The sequence below is a fragment of the Chiloscyllium punctatum genome, chromosome 29 (genome assembly GCF_047496795.1).
Source record: "Chiloscyllium punctatum isolate Juve2018m chromosome 29, sChiPun1.3, whole genome shotgun sequence".
In the NCBI taxonomy this organism is placed as follows: domain Eukaryota; kingdom Metazoa; phylum Chordata; class Chondrichthyes; order Orectolobiformes; family Hemiscylliidae; genus Chiloscyllium; species Chiloscyllium punctatum.
The window spans coordinates 58,961,791-58,987,032 of record NC_092767.1 but is presented as its reverse complement, the minus strand read 5'-3'; the positions used below and the strand labels follow the sequence as shown (position 1 = coordinate 58,987,032).

Below are 25,242 nucleotides of genomic sequence, written 5' to 3'. Positions count from 1 at the left end.
GATTTGGCCTAGATATACTTACAGACCAAGAGAAATTTACTGGACAATAACCTTCCTCTGAAATGGCCAGAGTCTGCCTTTCAGTTCAAAACCATTTAGGGATGGTCAATAAATTGAGGTCCAGGCAGTGGCATAGAGGTTCAATTAAAATAAGTCGTACTGCAACTGGAAGTTGAGGATATGGGAACGGATTTTATTAAAGCTTAGGATGTTTTATTTGGGACTTGACAGGACGATGCTGAGGTAATGTTTCTTCATGTGGGTAATTTCGAACTCTTGAGGCACAATTCTGAGTTAGTGGCTGCCCATTTGAAATTGAGATGAAGATTAATTTCTTCTCTCATAGGTCGGCATATCTTTGGAATTCTCTTCCTGGAGAGCTCGGGAGGCTGAATCATTATATTCAATGTTTACCAGGCGGAGTTTTGAACTAAGAGTTGTAGAGAATATGGAGTAGAATCGATTTCAATCAATGGCAAATTAATTTAATCTTGATGAGCTGTGGAGCAAACTGGAGGAACCGAGTTCTTAATCCGGTCATATACCTTCTTTCAAAATACCTTGTTGTCAATTCATGTCTCATTCATGCCCACGCACATTTCCTCTAATGTTAAATTAGTTAGCGATTTTTAAAAAAATTTCAAGAAAATGTATGCCCTTCTAAATTCCATTGTTTCTGCCCTTCCTTTGAATTTATTACAATGAATAGGTTCAGAGTTTCAATACTTAAAGATTGACCCGGGAAAATCAGCTCCCCGAGAACGGCAGGCGCTTTTTAAAAACAGGAGCCAGCACGACTCAGGCCAGGAGTTAGGTTGAGAAGGAGCGGTCTGGGAAGGGGTCTTGTGGCACAATGATAGTGTCCCTTTCCTGATGCTAGGTGACCTAGGTTCAAATCCCATCTGCTCCACAGGTGTGTAATAACAGCTTTGAGCGGGTTTATTAAAAGCAAAGTTCTTTATGGCAGCATCAACCAATGCGGGAATGTTACCATTCTTCTAGCCGACTGAGCTAACCGATTGATGAGGGATGACTTTGAACAATAACTGACTTACCGAGAACAGTCAACTTTGTGCCATCTCCAAAATGCAAGGGTTGACTTCCACCTGTACACGCCAATGTGTCATACCACAAAAACACTGCATAACAGTCTCCGGGCAAAATTCCACCATATCCCCAATCTTTGACGTGGTTTGTGGATAACAAAAGGTAACAGCAGTCTGATCTAAGCCCGTCAATTCACCAGGATGATTCCAAGTGATATGAATTACTTTCTCAATAGACCTCCTCCTTGTGGACCTGCATGTCCCTTGCCTAAGATTACAGTCCTGACAGTACTGAAAGATTTCCCCTGGCTTCCGCGTAAGTGGTCATTTAACTCTATTTAAAACATGCCATTCTAACTTCGTTGCAAAAAAAGAAATTGAACTCACCCAAAACCGTTAAAATCGTCCCGTCCCCAAAATGCAGAGGGTTGCTATAACCGCTCGCACTTTGCTAAACAACAGTACAAAAATACCGTGGTGTCTAACAGAGGTACAAAGACAGATAATGGTAGATACACAGACAGGCAAGCAGACAATCTGAATTACAGAAAGACAGACAGATTGATACGCACGTAGGTAAGTTCATAGATATATTGATGTAACCTACTTCTTTCAGTGATATGCATCTGCCAACGTGAACTTACCCAAAACAGTCACTTTAGTCCCAGCCCCGAAATAGTAGATATCAGCAGAGCACAGGGGTTGATGCCTGTTTTAAAACATCTCAGGTGCCTACTATTAGTTTTCCTGAGGATCTTGCACATGAAACAATAAGGGGAAGAACATACGACCAAACGAGAATGGATGCATGAGGACAATGGCATTATAGGAAGAGAGAGTGGGTACATTCTCTCAATCGAGTTTGCTCCAATAAGTAATTAGGCTTATCTCTATTTTGTCCCTGTCTAACCTTAAAGCCGACATATTCAATCGGTTACAAATTAGAATATTTCACACTCATTCCCAAATCCCTCCTGTTTTAACAATTTTCTCGGGGTTGCGCATTTGGAGTTTCAAGGACTCTCTGTGTTAATGAAAAAAAAACACATCATTCTTAAAGAATCCCATGCCAATTCTAAGGTTTAACACATCGTTCATTATTCGTCCTAAGTAAATAAAGTAAATAGTTTATGGTTATCGATGTAAGCGAATCTTGCAAGAATTTTAAAGACATTAGTTGGATCATCCCTTGATGTCCGCTAGTTAATATGCTGCAAACCAAGATTCTGAATCTTTCGGCAGAATGTAACTCATTTAGCTCCGGTAGTTTTATGTCACAGTAGAAAAGTTCAGTTAGACAATGGACGCTTCAAGGTATACAAATACAGCAACTTAACAACAATATGGAATTCAATTGGCAACTTCTAAATAGGTCGTCTATAAATGGTAATAATCCTTGATCACTGTTTATTAACATTTCCTCGTTCCTTCATATGTTTTTTTCTTTGACTTAATCTAAGCTATTCACGCCAACTCGTTCCGCAAGGTAACAAGTTATCAGCACGCTCTGGGGAAGGAATTTCCACTGGAATTTTCAGTTGGAATTTTAATGGTCATCCTGCCCGTCTTTTCCCACAACTCTAACTTCTCTTCTGGACAACACCACCCACCCACCCACCCCGCTCCACATCACCACACACCACTTAATGAAAACTTCTGGGCTATTACAACTCCTTTCGAAGATCTGAACACTTATCAGGTCACTCTTCAACCTTATCGTTACTATAACAGGAACAAAAAGCCAGAGAGTTTCAATTCTCCTGATAATTACAGCCTTTCAATTCTGATAGCGTCCTTTAAAAAAAAACTATCTATCTTTGTAAAACGTACACTAATTTTTCACAATATATAGGTTAGAACTGTATTAATAGATCTCAATTTAACATTTTTTCGTCTGTGAATGCGTCCTCTTGTTTAATCTTCATCGGCCCAAAAAAATGTCTTTTTTTTATTAATCATGGGACGGGAACATTTATTGTCAGTTTCCCAGATGACATTTAAGAGTCAATCACTTTGCCCTGGGTCTGGAATCACACTTAGGCCAGACCAGGTAAGGGTGGCAGATTTCTTTCCCTAAAGGACATTAGTTAATCAGCTGGGTTTTTCCGACATTAGGTTTGCATGGACACTGTTAATTGTTTTGTTTATTTGGAAGATCCTCTCCTATCTTCCCTCTCAGGTTTCTTTTCCATAGAGAAATAATGCCGCAGTGATTACTCTGTCTTCACAAACGGAACAAAAAGTTAACTGCCGACTTCCTAAACTTTCACTCCCTCAACTAGCATGATTCAAGAAGTGGACCAACTTTCTCCAGTATTAGAAATACATTTACTTACCTAAAACGGTCAATTTTGTCCCTCCTCCGAAGTAAGCTTCATAACTAGTACACAGCGGTACGAGCCGAAAGCAAAATCCTCCTCAAGTCGGCTCGTTATGTCTACTTTTTGGAGCATTTACGGCCCCTACAATCAACAGGAATGTTGGCCATGTGGTGGTCACTCATCCTTTTAGGCTATTTCATCATTCATTTATATTATTGTCGATTTGTATCTAAAGAATTGGTTCAGTAATCCTCAATAATACCATATTGAAAGCCCATAGGTCCAACAACATTTTGGGCACAGATTTTGATTTCCACTCCTTTTTGTATGAAAACAAAATGTTCTGACATTTCACATCAAATCTGGCTCTAAGTTGAATTGTCCTGGACCCATGTGGACCAGACTAAATAGTTTATCCATTCTACAAAAACTTGCAATCACCTGAAACGGATCGTTTTTCTGAACCACGAATGTTTTTTGTTTGAGGGAATACAAGCTGAGTCTAAGCAACTAGTCGTCAACGTATATTTTGGTCAATAGGAGGAACAGAAAACTTACCCAAAACGGTTAACTTTGTCCCGTCGCCAAAATAAGTGATGCTTCCTGCACGATGATCAATTATAAATCATGAACACTCCCCGCAACTGTCTCCAACTGAGAGAATTTGTGTCGTTCAACATTCAGTTCAACATTCAAGAGCCACATGGTATAGCGGACAGAAATTTTAAAACTAATCATCGCCACTTAAGACAGATACACCAGAAATAATACGGACTCACCCAAGACTGTTAGCTTCGTCCCTTGCCCGAAATAATTCGCATCTGTCACACAGTGACACTACAGCACGTTTAAAAAGCCTCAAAAATGCCACTTCTTTACGTCGTAATCCGTATCCAATCCGTCTAATGCCGCAAATAACTACATGAATTTCAACGTAGACTGCACGACTCCATGGGTTTTTTTATGGTTCTTTTCCGGTTGTGTCTAAACATGGCTTTCAACTTGTCCGGAATGATTGAATTCTGGGAATGATCTAGGGATCAGATCTTTTTAAAAAAAAATCATGTTAACCCTTATGGTTACAATTAACCATTAATCAAGGGGATGTTAAACTGTATTCAGAGTACTGCCTATTCATCCCTGTTGTATTGAAGCAGTTGGAATAGCCATTTCCCTAACATGCCTTATTGAGCTGGAAGACGAAAAAACAATCCTTTCTTTGTAATTAAAATTGCCCAATTCCGTCACAGAAATGGATTAATCCATCAAAACTGACATCCAAAGCAGTTTAAATGCGACAGAATATTTCCCTAACGTGAGCGTTATAGGAAATCGCCAGAATTGAATTTCGCCAAGAAATCCCTCAAACAGAGTTGTGATAAATCACCACATTTCTTCTTTAAATGTGGAATGAAGGTCAATATCGGTCATGGCACTGGAGAGGTGTTGAGGGCAAAGAGTGGCGGGTATTTCTGTACTTGCCACTAAATGAACCATTTGACCTAAAAAATACCGTTAGCGGACAATCTGAATGCCTTCTGAGGTGAAAAGGGTTCAGTTCCGTTCATTATCGCCACAGGATGTCGGTGCTTTCTCGCCCCTATCACTACTGTTTTGCTGGTCCCGAGAGACTTGTAAAGGGAGGTTTTTGTACAGAGACTGGATTACAATGTATCACCGTGTCCCCCCTGTCCCCACGGTAATATAATCTCATACAAAAAGGCCCCGCCTCTTCAACTCGTGGTCTGATATGAGATTGAGATCTTGAAAACCGGGAAAAATCTTTCGGATGTGAGAGGAAGCGATATTGCATAGAAACAGCTGGTGGTCATTCGTTGCCTGGACATCTATGGATGGAAACAGGAGGACACTACTGATCCTGCTGTACCAGTGACATGGAAACAGAAGGAGAACCATTCAAATTATTCATCCCAGCTTCAAAGAAACCAGAGTTTGTTCACCCTCCTCCACCTCCCGCCACCACCCTCCCACCCCCCGAATTTTCACGCAGCAACAGGAGACCCATTCACCCCATTGGAGCCATGATCTGGAATAGCAAGAATTCAACCCATCTCGAGTCTTTTCCAGAGCAACAGAAGTTTGCCACTCCTTCCCATTCAGGCTGGTGCATAGGAAACCATGGATATCCATTCATTCCCTTGGCCCTCTTGGACATGGCTTTTGACTATTACAAATATAACAGGAGAAGGGCATTCAGCTATTATTTCTTTCTTCTATTTTAATTCACTTTATTCCTCTAGTCTTCAGGCCTTCTCGTATGTTGCTGTCGTCTGTAGTACTGTTCTCATTTCAGCTACAACTTGCTAAGAATCAGGAGGTGCCCGTTATTTTCACTCTAATGGAATGCTTGTAGTTTATCCATTACATCATGTCCACTGCTACCTCTACTAAGCACCCCATGTCTCCAAAATGAAGAACCTTCTCATTGCCCACGCGCTCTGTTGATGCACGTGGCATTGTTATTTTTATGATCTCGTTTCAAAATGCTTAAGTCATAATCCACCTGCATCCGAGATCACAAAATCTACCATTTCCTTATTTCTGTTCAAAACACCATCAAATGTAGCACTAGGCTCCAGGTTGCGGAAGTTCCAAGAAAAGAAAACGTTTAAATGAACAAGTGTTCCAAGGGCTCGAAATTATTTGCAGAGGAAGGTGATTGTGAAGTCACTGAAGTAAGTGCATTTTTCATTTCCTTTTTTCAAGTATGGCATAAAGTATGAATCTGCTGTTCCTGCCCAGTGTTCCCCGGACACAACAGAGCTGTTGTCAGCAGTTCTGTTAAACCAGTGAAAAATTTGCATCTGCGTTTAGAATTCGTGGACGCGTATTGTATCAATTTTACGAAAGGGATACAGAGGCTTTGAGCATGTGCTGAAAGTATTTACAAGGAGATGTGATGCCTAAGGGAAAGTAAGGACAGACTAGTATTCTATTCTGCAAACGTATACATTTTCTGTTCGCTAGGTGTATAAGCTAATAGATCTCTTTATATTGTTGAAATGTTCTGATAGGACACATGGGTGGAAAATGTTTCCATTTGTGGGGATCCAGAATTTGAGGCCTCCAAACATAGCCAACAATAATTTCAATAAAACTAAGAACTGCAGATGCTGGAAAACATGAACAAAAATGTTAGAGGAAGTCAGCATGGGAAGCAGAATAAACGTTCCAAATCCAGTGACAATTTCAGTTTGGAGAACTGATTACTTTTAACCAAAGAGAGGTGAGAGCGCTCAACTGGCTACCAATAGGAGTGAGCAGCATAAATACATTTAAGGAAAAAAAGTGAATAAAGATATGAACCAGAAATAAACGTCGGTAGCTGAGGGATGAGATGGGACAAGATGTTGGGGGAGACTTGCATTAAGATTAAACATGGACATAATTAAATTCTTTGCTATTGGCTCAGGACACTCGGGGTACCGCACTACCTTTTTTATATTATTGTGCATTGGGTGTGTTGTGACTCTTTTAAGAAAGCAGACAGCGATATTTTATTTACCAGAAAGAAAACAGTGACTATGTTGCAGCGTTCCCATTGTACAGATCCTTGACAGTACAGTGCTGCTTTATTAATGTCTCGCAGTACGGTGTCCACCCTGTGCTAACCCTCAATTATACAGCTCTCCCTCAATACTGCCGCTTTGCAAGAACGAGTCTTCCTAGTGCTGGCCATTCGACACGAGCTCTTCCTCGAAGCCAACTTTTCGACATTGCAGCGCGCGCTCTCTCTTTGTCTGTGCTTCCTCCAAAAAAATCAGCAAAGTCCATCCCACAATGCAAATCATCATCCGCGCTGCAATAGGTGTATTAGAAGATATTTAAGGTGAAGTTTACGGAATGGAAAGTAAACCTGGGAGAATTTGATTCAGAGGCGATTGAGTAACTAACTGAGACACAAATAGTAATTCAATTACACATCTTCCAGCTGACCGAAAATCCCCAACTGGTTTGTGGCTTTTTCTCTTGAGCGAAGAGTTTTGCTAAAACATTAGATTTGAAATCCACAATTTCACAAAAACAAAGCCATGCAGACGCAACTCATTTGTGATTCATGAATTAAAATCAATTGTTTCAGCAAAAATATTGGTTGCATGAGCGAAAGATGGACGATAAGTGGCGTAATTTTTTTTGTCTTTCTCACCTATGTTTCCTGTGAGTGTAAACACCTTCCTAAAATCCCACCTCTCCACTCTCTTTTGGGAAGCTATTCAAACGCAACTGATTTTTGGATCACATGTCCCTTATATTTCTTGATTCCCCTCGATGTCAAAAAATGATTGATTTAAGGTTCCTATGATGTTTTGATCACGTTGGTTCTGGTAATTATAACAAGGCAATTTGTTGCCAATTATTAACTGTCACGTTTGGGTCAATGAATGCACGTTCTAAGCTTGTGAAAATGCGTTTTGCAATAATAAGTTCAATGTGTTTCTGTATTTAACAGACAGTTGGATGATCGGAGAGGCGATTCTCCTCCTCAGATATCATGCCGAGAACAAAGAAGAACAAAATACATTCCAACAAAGGACCCAGAATGCTGTCAGACCGAGGTCCAAAGCGTATGCAGGTTATAGGTAGAAGACAGAGTGTGGTGGTGGAGGGTTGCTTTTCAGACTGGAGGCCTATGACCAGTAGTGTGCTACAAGGATCTGTGTTGCATCCGTTCCTTTTCATCACATATATAAATGGTTTGAATGTGAACATTGGAGATACAGTTAGTAAGCTTGCAGATCGCAGCAAAATTGGAGGTGTAGTGGATAGCGAAGAAGGTTATATCAGAGTACAATGGGATCTTGATTTGATGGGACAATGTGTTGAGGACTGTCAGATCGAGTTTAATTTAGATAAATGTGAGGTGCTGCATTTCAGAGCACTACTTATACATTTAACAGGGAGGTCCAGGAGAGTGTTGCTGAACAAAGAGATCTTGGAGTGCAGGTTCATAATTCCTTGAAAGTGGAGTTGCAGGTAGAAAGGATAGTGAAAAAGGCATTTAGTATGTTTTCATTTATTGGACAGTGCATTGAGCATAGGAGTTGAGCTGTACAGAACATTGGTTCGGCCACTTTTGGAATATTGTGTGCAATTCTGATCCCCGCCTATCGGAAGGATGTTGTGAAACCTGGAAGGGTTCAGAAAGAATTTACAAGGATGTTGTGAGGATTGGAGGATTTCAGCTATAGGGAGAGGTTGAATAGGTTGGGGCTGTTTTCCTACAGCAACAGACGCTGCGAGGTGACCTTATAGAAGATTATAAAATCATGAGGGGCATAGATAAAGTAAATAAACAAGGTTTTCCTGTCAGTTGGGGTGGGGGGGGGGGGGGAGGGGGAATGGGGGCGGCAGAGGTGAGTCCAGAACTAGATATTTTTAGGGTGAGAGGGGAAAGACAAATTTTTAGGGTGACAGGGGAAAATTTTAAAGGGACCTAAGGGGCAATTTTTTCACGCAGAGAGTGGTGTGTGTATGGAATGAACTGCGAGAGAAAGTGGTGGAGGCTAGTACAATTGCAACATTTGAAAAGTCTCTGAATGGGTATATGAATAGCAATGGTTTAGAGGGATATGGAGAAAGTGAGGACTGCAGATATTGGAGATCAGAGTCAAGAGTGTGGTACTGGAAAAGCACAACAGTTCAGGTGGCATTTGAGGAGCAGGAGAATTGATATTTTGGGCAAAAGCCTTCTGGGCCAAGTGCTAGAAAATGGCACTTTATTTATTTAGGATATCTGGTCAGCATGAATGAGTTGGACCAAAGAGTCTGTTTCTGCACTGTAATTCTCTATGACTCTATCTTTGAGCTAATGAAACAGGCATTGAACAAATTAGTTATGAGGACAATTGTGATTTCAATAATGAGAAGAGATTGGACAAGTTTAGTTTGCTTTCACTTGAACGTTGGAGGCTGATGAGTGAAGTGAGCGAAGTTTACAAAATTATGAGATACGTGGATAGAATTGATGGTGCTTTTTTTCCCATGGTAAAAATGTTAATTATTAGGGGAACATACGATATAAGGTAAAAGAGGGAGAGTTAAACGAGATCTGAGAGGCATTTTTTCTTTACACAGAGGGTGGCAAGTATCTGGAGAACACTGCTGTTAGAAACAGACATAATAGCAATGTTTTAAGAGGAATCTTGACAAATACATGAATAGTTAGGAAATATAGTGATACAACTGACATTGGGAAAAGATTTTTAATTTACACAGGCATCATACATTGGTGCAGTCTTGGTAGGCCAAAAGGCTTTTTCCAGTGGTATGCAGTTCTTTGTCCTTTGTTTTAAGTGCATGGTGAAATGGTAATATCCATTGGCAGCTGCCCAGCAATACAAATTCAAATCATTAGATTAGATTAGATTACTTACAGTGTGGAAACAGGCCCTTCGGCCCAACAAGTCCACACCGCCCCGCCGAAGCGTAACCCACCCATACCCCTACACCTACATCTACCCCTTACCTAACACTACGGGCAATTTAGCATGGCCAATTCACCTGACCTGCACATCTTTGGAGTGTGGGAGGAAACCGGAGCACCCGGAGGAAACCCACGCAGACACGGGGAGAATGTGCAAACTCCACACAGTCAGTCGCCTGAGGCGGGAATTGAACCCGGGTCTCCGGCGCTGTGAGGCAGCAGTGCTAACCACTGTGCCACCGTGCCGCCATGGAGGGCACTGGCATTTACAATAGGCACAGATAATGTTGGAAGTATTCGCAATACCAGTCAACACTCGAGGGACAAATGCGTATTGAAATCAGGGGGAAGGTCAGTGATGCCATGAAAGAAATTTACTTAGGCAGAGAGGAGGTTCTGAGTGTCCCAGCATTCATAAACGTTGATATATCTCCTGGGCTGAATGAAATGTATCCCAGGTTATACAGTGAGGAAAGGGAGCAAAAAGCAGGGGAATTTTCCAAAAAATTCAGTTCCTCTCTGCCACAGGAGAGGTGCCAAAGGATTAGAGGACAGCTAATATCATAACATTATTCAAGAAGGGAACAAAGTCTAACCTTGAAAGAAATTCTGAGGGTCAAAATGAAACTGTATTTAGAGAGGCAGGTGTTGTGATTGCAACAAGGTCAGCCAGGTTGACCTTATAAAATATAGTTTCTTTCACTGGGGCTTTTAACCTAGTTCAATCAGGGTATTCTGGTGAATACATATAAAGAGGAGTGTCAGAGCCTCCGTTCACTCTGAGAGCTGGCTCTAAGGAAGCTAGACCAGTGAAAAGCACTATACACATATAAATAAAAGATGACTTGGTGACAGGATACTGGCCTCTAAGGAGTTTTCTTCAGTGGTGATGAGGGAAAATAATACATTTCTGAAGAAATCCTCTTACAACAATCATCTTTGAGTTGGAGTAAACATTTCTGGCATCATGCTATTATTTGGGATGCTTAACACATTCGTTCCTGCTATTGATGACTGGGCCTAGTACGTGGAAAGAGTGCGTTATTTTTCCAGGCAAGTGACGTTGGGGCAGAAAATAAGCAATGAATAATTTTCCTGACAGTTTGAGGACATGCAATTTTTTTGGTTATTAGAAGCCTAATATTTCCTGAGGCACACCAGACCTTCCAAGAGTTGATGGATTTAACTAAGGAATATTACAATGCCCAAGCCTCCTCTAATTCTGAGATACTGTCAGTTTTACATCGTAGTTCGAAAACCAGGAGAATCAGTGTCAGGATTTCTGATGAGATCAAGATGACTGGCAGAGGCACTAGACTTTGGTTTAATCTTTAATGAAATGCTGAGATATGATTTGGCATGTTGGATTAATGATGTCATCATGCAAAATGGCTTACTAGCAGAAGCCCAACTGGACTTCAAAAAGTCACTACAACTGGATTTGCCATTAGAAAATGCAGCAAATGGAGCATATGGGTTACAGGGAATGCCAATGGATGTGGACAACCTTGCCAGGCTGACTGAGATTGGGAGCACCACTTGAGTGAAACCAATTGCATAACCTCACTCAGGGCATATCCTGAACAAAGGGACTCTAGGTCAACCCACAAGAAAACTATAAAACAAAGCTGAGCCTCAATAAAATGGTTAACATTGTCTTCAAGATCCAGGCTGGCAAGCCATTGTAGTTGCTGCCCGTATGAGACCGCAAAGGAGTCCCACTGAAACTGAATGAGAGAAACTTAGGCCAGTAGCCAGGAGAGTGCACATTTCTTTTGGAACAGTTACATTACTTAGCAATATCCAAATCAGAAGGGATCAGATAAAGGGGTGCATTAAATCATTATCTGGTCTGAATTGAAGTCAATACCAGTGTGGCTGCATCAGTGATTGCGGAACCAGTCTTTAAAAAAATTCACTTTGGCCTTGTGTAAGATGTCATCAGAGACAGAAAAACAGCATCCAAAGTAAACAGGCAGAAGGTTGGAAGAGTGCAGCAAGCCAGGCAGCATCAGGAGGTGGAGAAGTTGACATTTAGGGTGTAACCCTTCTTCAGGACTAGGAATGGGTGTTTGGGGAGCTGCAAGTAAAGGGGGTCGCAGGTGCAGGATGGTGAAGTTGGGATAGGTGAAGACAGGTTGAGGGTATGATCAGGTTGGTCAATGGGAGGAATGAATCCAATTGGTAGCAGGGAGGAGGGGAAGAGAGGGGGAGGGGCTGGGAAGGGAGTCAGGGGATGCGAGGGGAGGTTATTTGAAATTGGAGAACTCATTGTTGAGTCCTCTGGACTGTAGGCTATCCAGGCTGAAGATGAAGTGATATTACTCCAATTTGAGGCTTGATTCATTGTGGCAATGGAGGAGGGCAAGGATCATTGTGTCGGAAAGGGAGTGGGAGGGGAATTAAAATAGGAGGTGACTGGGAGGTCAGCTTGGCTCTGCAGCCCAGGTGAGATGCTCAGTGAACCGTTCCTTAACTTTAGATTTGGTCTCCCTGATGTAGAGAAGATGACATCAGGAGCACCTGATGCAGTAAACTAGGTTGGAAGATTAAATTAGATTAGATTACTTACAGTGTGGAAACAGGCCCTTTGGCCCAACAAGTCCACACCGACCCGCCGAAGCGCAACCCACCCAGATCCATGCACGTACATTTACCCCTTCACCTAACACAACGGGCAATTTAGCATGGCCAATTCACCTAACCTGAACATCTTTGGACTGTGGGTGGCAACCAGAGCACCCGGAGGAAACCCACACAGACATGGGGAGAATGTGCAAACTCCACACAGTCAGTTGCCTGAGGCGGGAATTGAGCCCGGGTCTCTGGTGCTGTGAGGCAGCAGTGCTAACGACTGTGCCACCGTGCCATCCACAAGAGGTAGGTGAAACTCTATCTCATCTGGTTTGGGACCCTAGATGGAGATGACGGGAGTGGCAAACTGGCATGTTTTGTATCTATTCTGATTGCAGGGGAAGGTACCTGAGAGTTCAGGAGAACTGGTGGGGAGAGTGGCACAAACCAAGGATTGTCACAGGGAACAGTCCTTGCAGAAGTTAGAGAGGGGTGGGCAGGGGAAGATGTTCTTTGTCGTGGAGTCTACTTGGAGTTGACAGAAGTGTTTAAGGACAATGAGTTGTATGCGGTGACTGGTGGGGTGGTAGGTGAGGACAAGTGGTCTCTGGCCTTATTACATTGGGAGGGCAATGGTTTAGAGCAGTGGAATGGGGAATGGAGGTGGTGCGGTGGATGGCATCTTAATGACACAAGGAGGAAAAGCATATCGTTCGAAATAGGTGGACATCTGGAATGCTTGCCAGTAGAATGTCTCCTCATCCAAGCAGAAGCAGAGGAATTAGGAGAATGGGATACAGCTCTTGCAGGATACTGGCAGGAAAGAGGTGTAGTCCAAGTAGTTATGGGAGTCTGTGGGTTTGTAGTAACCATCCATCCAGAGACTGTGGCCAGAGATGGAAATAGGGAGGTCAAGAAAGGGGAGGGAGGTGTCTGAGATGGACCAACTGAATTTGATGGTGGGGGTGGCAGTTATGGGCGAAGTTGATGAACTGCTCAACTTCACCCTTTGTGCAGGTTACTGCACCGATGCAGTCATCGATATAATGGTGGAAGAGTCAAGGTACAGTGCCTGTGTAGGAAAGGGACTGTTCAACATAGCCAACAAAGAGCGAGGTGTAGCTGGGGCCCATCTGGGTGCCCATGGCCTCTCCCAGATTTGGAGGAAATGGGAGGAGTTAAAGGAAAAATTGTTGGGGGTGAGGTCCAGAATGATGAGGCAGAGGAGGGTATTGGTAGAGGGAGACTGGATGGATCTGTTGGAGAGGAAGAAGCGGAGGGCCTGGAGGCCATCCTTGTGGAGTATGGACGTATATAAGGACTGCACATCCATAGTGATGATAAATCACTGGGGGCCGGGGAACTGAAAATTATTGAAGAGATGGAAGCATGTTTGGTGTCACGGGTGTAGATAGGAAGTGCCTGAACAAAGGGGGAGAGGATGGAGTCGTGGTAGGACAAAATGAGTTCAGTGGGGCAGGAGCATGCCGAGATGATGGGTCAGCTGGGGTAGTTGGGCTTGTGGATCTTGGGGAGCAGGTATAAGGGGGCAGTGCAGGGCTGAGAATTGGAGTTTGGAGGCAGTGGAGGGGTGATCACTGGAGGCAATGAGGAAATGGACAGTGTGAGTGATTTTGGCCTGATGGGTCACAGTGGGGTCATGGCCAAGGGGGAGGTAGAATGTGGTGCTGAAGAGTTGGTGTGCAGGCTCTACGACATAGCGGTGAATTCTCCAGACTACCACCGCCCCACCTTTGTCAGCAGGTTTGATGAGGAACTGCAGTTGGTGCGGAGCAAGTGGGGCACTGCATGTTTGGAGGGGGTGAGGTTGGAGTGTATGAGGGGAGTGAAGAAATTGAGGCAGCCAATGTCACATCAGCAATCTGCAATGAAGAGGTTTAGAGTGGGTACTAGACCAGCAGGGTGTGACCAAGCGGAGGAGAAAGGTTGGAGGCAGGAGAAGGGATCCTCAGAGGGAAGTTGGGAGATTTTGACAAAGAAGAAGGCACAGAGATGGCAGGTCTGGAAATCATTACGGTAGGGATATAGTTTGAGCCCTTTCCAGAGGACAGACTGTTTGTCCTCAGAGTTTGAGGTCAGGACCACAGTAAATATGTGGCAGGGCTCAGGAATAGTGAGTTTAGGGCAGTTCAGAGGTGGTTGATGAGGATGGGGGAAGGGTGATGGCAAGTCATGAGTGAGGGTTGGGTGTGGTGTGTTGGGGGGGCCATGGACTTTGAGAGAGAAAGGAAATTGGGAAGGGAGGCTGGGGAGTGGGGTGTTGGTGTGGGAATGAGGTGAAAAGGCTGGAATAAGGTTGGAGGCCGAGAGTACATTTTGGGGATGGATGGGTAAGGAGGGAGAGCTGGTGTGCTGGCTGGCTGCAGGTTGGCAAAAGGACCCAGGATAACCCTGGGAAATGCAGTCTGGGTCTCAGTTGCAGATTGGGTGGAGCCAGAAGTGGAGGCCGAAGCTGGAGGGAAGTTGAGAGCAGTCCGAGTGTTGTCAGCAGAATCTGGGCCAGCATTTCAGAAGAGGTTTGGAGTGGAGTCAGAGGTTGCGGGTGTATACTGGGAGGTCAATGGGAGGAATGAATCCAGTTGGTGGCTGGGAGTAGTGGAAGGGATGATGAGGGGCTGAGAAGGGAGTTGGAGGATGGGGAGGTAGGCTATATGAAATTGGAGAACTTAATGTTGAGTCCTCTGGGCTGTAGGTTGCCCAGGCAGAAGATGAGGTGTTGTTCCTCCAATTTGCAGTTTGGTTCATTGTGGCAATGGAAGAGGCGAAGGATGGTCATGTTGGAAAGGGTGTAGGACGTGGCATTAAAAGGGGCTGTGACTGGGAGGTCTAGTCAGGCCCTGTGGGCACGGCTGAGATGCTCAGTGAACCATTCCCTTAATTTACGTTTGGTCTCCCCAATGTAAAGAAGACCACTTCGGGATCACATGATGCAGTAAACTAGGTTGGAAGAGAGGCAGGTGAACGTCTGTCTCAACTGGAAGGACTGTTTGAAACTCTAGATGGAGTGGTGATGAGCGTGGTGTACTGGTAGGTTTTGCATATTTTCTAATTGCAGTGGAAGGTACCTGGGGATTCGGGGAGATTGGTGGGGAGAGTGGCATAAACCAAGGACTGTCGAAGCGATAGAGGGTAGGGAGGGAAAGATGTTCTTGGTGGTGGGGTTTCTTTGGAGTTGGCAGAAGTGTTTAAGGATGATGCACTGGATACAGAGAGTGGAGGTTTGTAGTTGAGGACAAGGCGCATGCCGTCTTTATTGTGTTGGGAGGGGACGTTTAGAGCAGTGGAAAGGGGAATGGAGATGGTGTGGTGGAGGGCTGACTGGATGACAGAGGGAGGAAAAGCACCTTGTTTGAAATACATGGACATCTGGGATGCACGCATGTGGACTGTCTAAGCAGATGAGGTGGAGGCAGAGGAATTGGAAGAATGGGATGGAGTTCTTGCAGGATACTGTGTGGGAGCAGGTGTAGTGCAGATAGTTATAGGAATCTGTGGGTCTGTAGTAAATGTCCATCTGGATTCTGATGCCGAAGATGGAAATGGAGAGGTCAAGCAAGGGGAGGGAGGTGTCCGAGATGGATCAAATGAATTTGAGGGCAGGGTGGAAGTTGTGGGCGAAATCGATAAATTAACTGCTCCAGTTCAGCTTGGTTGCAGGACGCTGCACAGATGCAGTCATTGTTGTAACGGTGGAAGAGTTGGGGTACAGTGCCTGTGTTGATACTGATAGGGATTGGTACTGATTGGTACTGTAACTGGGATTTCCAGCACCTTCTACCTTTGATATCCGCAAAAGCACAAGTGTCACTGGTCGTAACTGTCCTGAGCGGTTCTAGCCATTTAAATGTGAATCCAGACTTCTCAGGTGCTAATTATCACCTGTGTTTAGATTAGAGTGGTGCTGGAAAAGCAAAGCAGGTCAGGCAGCATTCAAGGAGCAGGAAAATTGACATTTCGGGCAAAAGCCTTTCATCAGGAACCTAATTATCACCTTCCCAGTCCCTGGTACTTTGGCTTGCTCAGTCCTAGCATCTCCCTGTATATCGCATATTAACTGCTGATCTCAAACCTCTTATCTTAATCAGTGCAGCTATTTTGTACAATTCTCTTACAGGTTATTTTACTCAGTCTTTCACTGGTTCTATCTCCTCACTTCCTGTCTTGATTTCCCCAGGCCATCTTATTACTTTTCCAGTCATTAACTCATATGGAAATAGAGTCAAGATTAGAGTGGTGCTGGAAAAGTACAGCAGGTCAGGCAACATCCGAGAAGCAGGAGAATTGATGTTTTAGGCAAAAGCCCCTTCATCAGGAATGAGGCTGGGAGCCTCAGTGGTGGAGAGATAAATTGGAGGTGGGTGGGGCTAGGGACAAGGTCGCTGAGAGTAGAATAGGTGGATGGAGGTGGGGATGAAGTTGTTAGGCCAAAGAGGAGGGTGGAGCAGATCGGTGGGAAGGACGATTGACAGGTGGGATAGGTCATGAGGATGGTGCTGAGTTGGAAGGTTAAAACTGGGGTAAAATGGGGGTAGGGGAAAAGAGGAAATTGGTGAAGTCCACATTGATGCCATGGGGTTGAAGGGTCCCGAGGCGGAAGATGAGGTGTTCTTCCTCTAGTCATCAGATAGTGAGGGAGTGGTGGTGGAGGAGGCCCAGGACCTGCATATCTTCGGCAGAGTGGGAGGGGGATTTAAAACATTCGGCCACTGGGCAGTGGGGTTGATTGGTGTGAGTGTCCCAGAGATGTTCTCTGAAGTGCTCTGCGAGGAGGTATCTAGTCTCCTCAATGTAGAGGAGACTGCATCGGGAGCAATGAATACAATAAATGACATGGGTGGAAGGACATATGGGAATAGGCCCATAATCCTACTGGGCTCATTAGAATAGCAGGTGACAAATTCACCCATCCTTTCCCAGTGTCCTAAATTGCTTTAACTGGGCTTTCTTTCAGGTTTGATTCATTTGTTCAGCCCATGCCTGAACACTGCAGATGACACAGAATGTGAAATATTTGCTTTACAGCGGGGTATTCACAAGCTTCATTGATCACTTTCCCTGTAGAATGTGCTCCTAATCTGCATATACTTAATGTGGTATTCCCCACTGGGGAATTTCCTCTTCAGCTTTATTCAAGCAACAGTCACTGCTGCATAATCTCAGGTGGGAAGCTTTTCTACACCTTTACAAAATTAATTGATTGACCATCAGCAGCAATGTGCACCATCTACAAGATGCACTACAGAACTTCACCAATCATTCTTATACAGCACCTTCCAAACTCACATCCACCTCCATCTAGAAAGACAAAGACAGCAGATGCATGGGGACACCACCACCTGTAAGTTCCACTCCAAGCCAGTCACCATGCTGACTTGAAAATATGTTGTCATTCCTTTTATCGCTGGATAAAAATCCTGAAATTCCCTTATTCATGGTATTGTGAATCTACCTACAGCACATGGACTGCAGTGGTTCAAGAAGGCAGCTAACTGTCATCTTCTCCAGGGCAACTAGGGATGGGCAATAAATGCTGACCAGTCAGAATCTCCCATGTCCCGTGCGTGAGTGCAAACAAAAACAATACTGTTTACTCCTACTTGTTGGGAGAAGTTCTGTGAAGTCAATCAATAACTCCTCCCACTGATTACTGAATGTTTCTAAACAATTTGACCATACTTGCCGTCTGAGGCCCAGTTGCTGCAGCAGTCATTTTGAAACTTAGGCCCGTTGCTGCAATTACTAACTGACCTTTCTTCTCATTGATTACCCAGTGCAATGGGGTCTGCCACCTTCTGGTGGGCTTTGACTTTTATTATTGCCATCTCCAGTGGTAGTTTTGCAGCTTCCACTAAATCCTTAATTAGACCTGTCTGCTTTTTGTCATACCCATATTCATTACTTCATTCAGTTAATGTCCTCCTAAATATTTCAGTGTAATGACATATAGTATGAGCAAAGCTGTACCCAATATTTTAATTTATTTCATGTTTCCCTGATGACTGGTGTTTAATGCCTTCATCATTGAATTTGAAGACAAATGCCTTCTTCACTGAATCAAATGAAGTTAAAAGCTCCTGCAGTAGTCATGTTAACATGATAACTTTTTGATGGTTTTAAAGCTAGTTTCTTTATGGAGTATGTACCACTACTTCATCATTTAAATCATGTTTTGTTACTCTTCAGGTCAAAAGATCAAAATTTGGGGAGAATGTGTATCCTCCCCATTTGGTCCTGAACAAGGATCTCTTGCTGCAATTATATAGGGTATTGGTGAGGCCACACTTTGAATATTGTGTGCAGTTTTAGTCTCCTAATTTGAAGAATTTTCTTGCAACAGCAGGAGTGCAGTAAAGGCTTATCAAATTGAATTCTGAGACAGGGGTAACTCAACTATGAAGAGAGATTTAATTGTATTCATTGGAGTTGAGAAGAATGAGGAGAGAGCTCACAGAAACCTATAAAATTCTGGAAGAATAGATGCAGGAAGGATTTTCCTAATATTGGGGGAGTTCAGAACTAGAGGTCATAGTTTAGGGGTTCCAGGTAAACCTTTTAGGTTTGAGATGAGGAGAAATTTCTTCATGAGGAGGGTGGCGAACCTATGGAATTCACCAGCATAGAAAGTGGTTGAGGGCAAAACATTATGTGTTTTTAAGAAGGGGGTAAATGTAGCTCTTGTAGTCAAAAGGTACTGGGGAGGGCCAGATCAGGTTATTGAGCAGATGGTCAATTATGATAATGTTGGATGGCAGAACAGGTTCAAGGGGTTGAATAGCCTACTCCTGTTCCTACCTTATATGTTTCTTTATTTTGGATGTTGGCTAAATCATCCAATTCAGTTCTCTTAAAACTTCCTGATCAAGTGCACAAAAGTCTCCAAGAGAAAGCTGTGAATTAATTTACTTCATCTACACTTTCTTTTGAAATTCAACAATTCTCAGGATGAGTTATTCACAGTTAATGTTCATTTTCTTGTCAGTATCTGATTAAAATATTCTCACAATATTCTTAAAACAGAAATCAAACATTAACTATTTGATCAGAAAAATAAAACAATAATTTTACAATTGGGTCTCTCTGTTTACTAATGGAAAAAGGAACTTGCTACATTTCTTTCGCATTTCACTTCTCAAAATAGTCCAAATTCACAGTAACAAGTTCCCTTCAGAACTTATCATTTTGCTCGAACTTCTAAATTGTTGTGTTCATTCTTGTTATTGACTGAACTTAAATGCTTAATGAATTACAACTGATCCAACCCCTTTAGCTCAACTTACTTTTGTCAAATCTTGTTGGGGTGCAGCAATTTAGTCAAGTTCTTTCCAAGGAGTCCTACAATAATTAAATAAGCCATGGACCTGCTTTGCACATCCTTAGATTAGATTATACCCCCTACAGTGTGGAAACGGGCCATTTGGCCCAAAACGTCCACACTGACCCTCTGGAGAGTAACCTGCCCTCACCCATTTCCCACTGACTCATGCATCTAACACCATGGGCCATTTAACATAGCCAATTCAGCTGACCTGCACATCTTTGGATTGTGGGAGAAAACCCACACAGACACAGGGAGAATGTGCAAACTTCACAAGACAGTCATTCAAGGCATGAATTCAACCTGCGTCCCTGGTGCTGTAAGGCAGCAGTGCTAACCACTAAGCCACTGTGCCGCCAAATAGTTTAGATTGATTAGATTAGATTAGATTACTTACAGTGTGGAAACAGGCCCTTCGGCCCAACATGTCCACACCACCCCGCCGAAGCGTAACCCACCCATACCCCTACATCTACCCCTTACCTAACACTATGGGCAATTTAGCATGGCCAATTCACCTGACCTGCACATCTTTGGACTGTGGGAGGAAACCGGAGCACCCGGAGGAAACCCACGCAGACACGGGGAGAATGTGCAAACTCCACACAGTCAGTCGCCTGAGGTGGGAATTGAACCCGGGTGCTAACCACTGTGCCACCGTGCCGCCCACATTGACTGTGTTCCTATGACTGAGGCAGGTTGCCTTTTGTTTCAGCTGATTTTAAACCCAGCAGCTTCCAGCTGCATGACAGTAAAGCTCAATGTGTTCCTTGAAAGCTCCTGAGGCAATTCAAAACATTGTCTACATCGTACATCACCATTCTGCATCTTGAAGTTATTATAATTCCACAACTGAGTGCTTGAAAACCCACCTTTTATAAAATGTTTATCAATTCCAATTTCAGAAATAATTATCCAAGCTTCATGTATTAAATAGTTCTTTTAGATCAGGGACCCAAGAGATCAGAGTCAGTTTTCTTATTCTCAAGCAATTTGTCTCAGAAGGTAGGACCTAGTTGGTCAAAGCTGATCTCGAAAAGGAAAAGCCTGTAATCCAAATTTGATATCTGCAACTTTCCAAAACCAAAATCTAGCAATACGGAAAATGCATGGTGACATTAAATGGTCACTGCAACAGCAAGGGTTAACTTCCCGCTGGTTTGAGAAGGGGATGGGGCCCAAATTAATGAGTGATGTCAAGTAATTTTACTTTCTACAGAAAACTGCTGAAATCTTCTGACCATTTCACACTAAGACTTTAAATTTTCCAATTTGTTTCCAGTTGTCTCTAAACCCTTTTTAGTGTTTCCTGGATCATGTTCAAAATAGAAGCATTTATATTGTATCTTAACATAGAATCCCAACAGTTTGGAAGCAGGCCATTCAGCCCATCAAGTCCACACCAACACTTTGCAAAGCATCCCACTTGATTTACTTCTCCCTCATCCCCGTAACCCTTCATTTCCCACCTAGCCTGGACATTATGCATAATTTAGCATGGGACATAACCTGCACATCTTTAGACTGTGGGAGGAAACCAGAACACTCCGAGAAAACCCACATAAACACAGGGAGAACATGCTAAATCCCCACTGGCAGTCACACAAGGCTGGATTCAAACCCAGGTCCCTGGTGCTTTGAGATAGCAGTGCTAACCACTGAGCCACCATGCTGCTTTCTCATTTTTCAATATGGGTTTGATTAAATGTTTACCAAATGATTTAAATGTTTTGAAAATAAACCAATTACAGTGCTTTAAGTGCACAAAATATTTTTTATTCCAAATTTTAGGTTCAAATTGGATGTCTTCCAAAATGAAGTAGTTTTTGCTGTGAAAACAAATTGAGGTTGTACAGCATAAGAACATGTTTTCAAATTAAAATTGAAAAATACAGTTTACACCATTTTCATAGATTTGAGCAGATGTTTTGACTTCTTTCTAACTATGGTGTGGGTTACCACATTTTTGCATGATATTGTAGTGGGCATTTGAGATTCATTATCTGGGGGCGTATGTCTTCTCCCCATTTTCTTTTGACCTGTTCCTACCTTATCCCCACAAACACTAGCCACAACTACTGACTTGCAGTTTCATGTGATATTAATATTAACATGAATACATCTGCACAATTGCAAATTTACAGTTATGAATATTTCTGTTGTTTTGGGTACACCCATTACTTGGAGCTACCAGTTTTACAAATGATTGTTATTGGGCCATAAGCTTAATGTTTCCACATGCCGGAGCGATTGATGATTATGCTTTATCATATGGACTAGCCCTGCCCCTCTGTGCTCACTGTTTTCACGATTGGCTATAACTATCAGCTATCTCCTGCTGAAGATCTATCCTTTGTTTATTTGACCAGTTGTAAATATACTGTAGACTAGTAATGATTATCATTCCTTTATTCTCTTGTTTCTTGTTTTGACCCACCCACCAGCACTTTGTTCTGCGGGAATGTTATGTGGTTCCCAACCATCCACTGAACTTTCTCAACTAATTTTGCCTGCTCCTCTGTTATGAACCTTTTGTGCCTTCAGGTCCCCAGTTAAAGTTCATAATGCTTTCTCTCTCATTCCACGGCATTCTTTAGCTATCCCTGTGCAGTCTGTTCTCAAATCTACATGGCTCCTATTATCTTGTTAAAGACAGGTTTCCTTCCCTGCACTTGTGTAGCTTTCCTGAATTTGCCCAGCCCCAGTGCAGTTACTTCAGTGTCAATATGGCGTACTCTATCTTTGACCTCAGTACTGCTACTACTGCACAGATCAGATCGAGCACCAGTGCGGCATGTCCTGCTTGTATTTGGTTTCTCTCACTCCCTTGGCCAGCGTGGATTTTTTAGAATGGATTTGGCCTAGCCTCCATCAGCTTCCCTAGATGCCTATTATCCCTAGTTTTCCTTCAGAGTCTTTGAGATTCTGTTAATACTCAACCATAATGTTCCCAGACTCACTGCACTAAATATAGGTTGTGAATAAAACATAATCATCCCTTTTTTGCAATCTGACATGGGTATTCTGTTTCTAACATCAATTGTTATGGCAGATTATTTTGCAGAATAATCTCAGGAGCCTCGAGGTATAAATCAACAATTGTTTATTGATCCAATGTTGGGAGAGTGTACCCCAGGAAAGTTTCCAAGATAACACTCTAATTCAATTATCAGATATTTATACCTTGTGAGTTAGGCAGGTAGTACATTAATCAAGTTGCAAAGTGATAGCTTTTAGACATGTTCTGAAAGTGTCATAGTACCTGTTATCCCTGATCTCACCACTCCCTATCTCCCCAGGTGTCATCCAATTTCATCCAATTACCATTGCTTTGTCTTCCTCGATGTGGATGGAGTCTCCATCATATTCCATTTCTAAATAAGGCTTCAGAATTAATGTTGATTCAACCGAGTTGCATTTTCACAGAAACTCTGCTTGTTTGCTGCATCAGCAACTGAGCATTTTTTTGCAGTTTAACTTTTCTTTTAACCTGACTACTTTCTTTAATAAGAATAAATGAAAATGAATCTTCAATGAGATCTATGATTATTGCTCATCAAGTTAAATAAGCTCTCTACCTAATTCTAATACCAAATGGAACTTCATGTGGATTCATAGGCAAACTCATGTCATACCCAAATTTCCCTCGATGTTGAATCATTGAATATGATAAATTTTAGGGACTTTTTGGTTCTGAAGGTTTCCATCAGTTTCTGACTCTGTGATAAGCAGAGTTACAGCATCAGCTTTGGTTAGAGATCAAAGACCTGAAAAATGTTAACATTGTTTCTCTATCCAAACATTATTCCTGAACAGACAAAAGTGAGGACTGCAGATGCTGAAAACCAGAGTTTAGATCAGAGTGGTGCTAGAGAAGCACAGCAGGTGCTTTTCCAGCATCTGAGGAGCAGGAAAATCGACGTTTCAGGCGAAAGCCCTTCATCATTATTCCTGCCCAGCTGAGTGGTTCTAGTATGTTTTATTTTTTATTTTATTCCCTACAACTCCCTGTTTCCAATCAGTCTGCCAACTTCAATACCATGCTCCTACTGACCCTTTTGTGGATAGATGGCCCTGGGCCTGACTGACTAGGCCCAAAATCAGAATATGCAGCCTTTGAATAGCTAAACCCAGGTAATCTTTCAGGACAAGTCAAGCGCAAAGCGTTCGCACAAATCAAAGGCAGGAAGGACAAATCCGAACTTGTCTTAGAGTGCTAGGCTGGTTTGTGTTCTGAACTGCAGTGAGCAGATGGTTCCCACCATGTCCATGCATGGAGAGGGGGATGTGCCCTTGACACATTGGAGGATGGATATTGGGATTCCATTGGAAAACACATGGAAAAAGAGGAAAGACAATGATGTGTGAGATGAACCTTTGCCAAGTTCACAGAGCCTGGTCAAGTTTAACTGCATGGGTAATACCTGTCCTGGTAGTCTGCTGTAGTTTAGATAAAGATTGTGATAACGCTGAACATTACTGAAATCGTGTTCTTTTATGATAAAACTGCAAACCTTAGACTAATTACTCTAACAATCTCAATGTTAAAATATGGGAGTTTTATTGCAAAAGAGCAGGGTTTTGGTTAGTATTCAACTATAAGGCCCATTTGTGTCTTTAGTATATTTGTTAATGAAATTGCATTGAAGTACAAGTTGACCTTAACCCTTTTGTTCGTCTTACAAACTTTGTACATCAGCAAAATGAACTTAGCAAGAAACTGGTTGAAGTGTCCAAAACACAAACACTGTTGGCATCCCTGGATAGTCCCTGATAAGAAGTGTCCAATGATTACTATTCAATTGAAGCCCAACAGCTTTGTATTCCAGTCTGAGTCTGAATTTAAAAACAGGCTAACCTGCCTGATGGCCAGCATTCAAGTGGGCGAATGTGGATAGACATGACTGACAAACAATTATATTAAATGCCGGGACAGTGGAGTGAAACAAATAAAACAGCAGGGTTTTGAAGGTAAGGAAATCAAGGAGGAAGGGTAAACTCTGCAAGTCAGCCTTAAGGGCACAAGTCACTCACCTCTGGCATCTGAAGGACTGGTGGGAATTTAATGTAAGACAGAAGCCTACCTCTTGAACATACCCTAGAAAATGGAACATCAGGACAATGGCAAGTTGCTCAGAGTGCGTGAAAACCCTAATAATATCAGAATAGGAATTAGTCCAAGTGTGTTAAATGCTGGAAAGTGAGGTTAGATGCTGCCAAGTTGAGTTTGTGTGGATCAGCGGGAGTTCTCACAACCCTGAAACTGTCCCAAAATATTGAAATAGCTGGCCTACCTACAAAAAATCTATTTCATGCTGATTCACAGGGCACTTACAGGAGGGATCAGAAACTGACCCATGAAGATTCACATTGGAAAACGTTACCTGCCTTTAACCAGCCATATTTGTTGATTTCCACCGAGCAATGAAACACATCCTGGGCTTTGATTTTATGTGGAAATGCAAACTATTGTTTGACACTCTAAAACTGCCACGTATGGCAAATGCCCACGACAAACGA

The 25,242-nt window shown here is 42.8% G+C and overlaps 1 protein-coding gene across 1 annotated transcript in view; it reads right to left on the bottom strand.

Moving 5' to 3' along the window:
* The window catches only part of LOC140454438 (M1-specific T cell receptor beta chain-like), a 70,094-nt gene that overhangs the window by 13,439 nt on the left and 31,413 nt on the right, over nt 1–25,242 (bottom strand). The window contains exon 3 of the mRNA XM_072549171.1: nt 3,383–3,418. Within this exon, the coding sequence (XP_072405272.1) occupies nt 3,383–3,418 (36 nt within the window). The remainder of the gene's footprint in view (nt 1–3,382; nt 3,419–25,242) is intronic.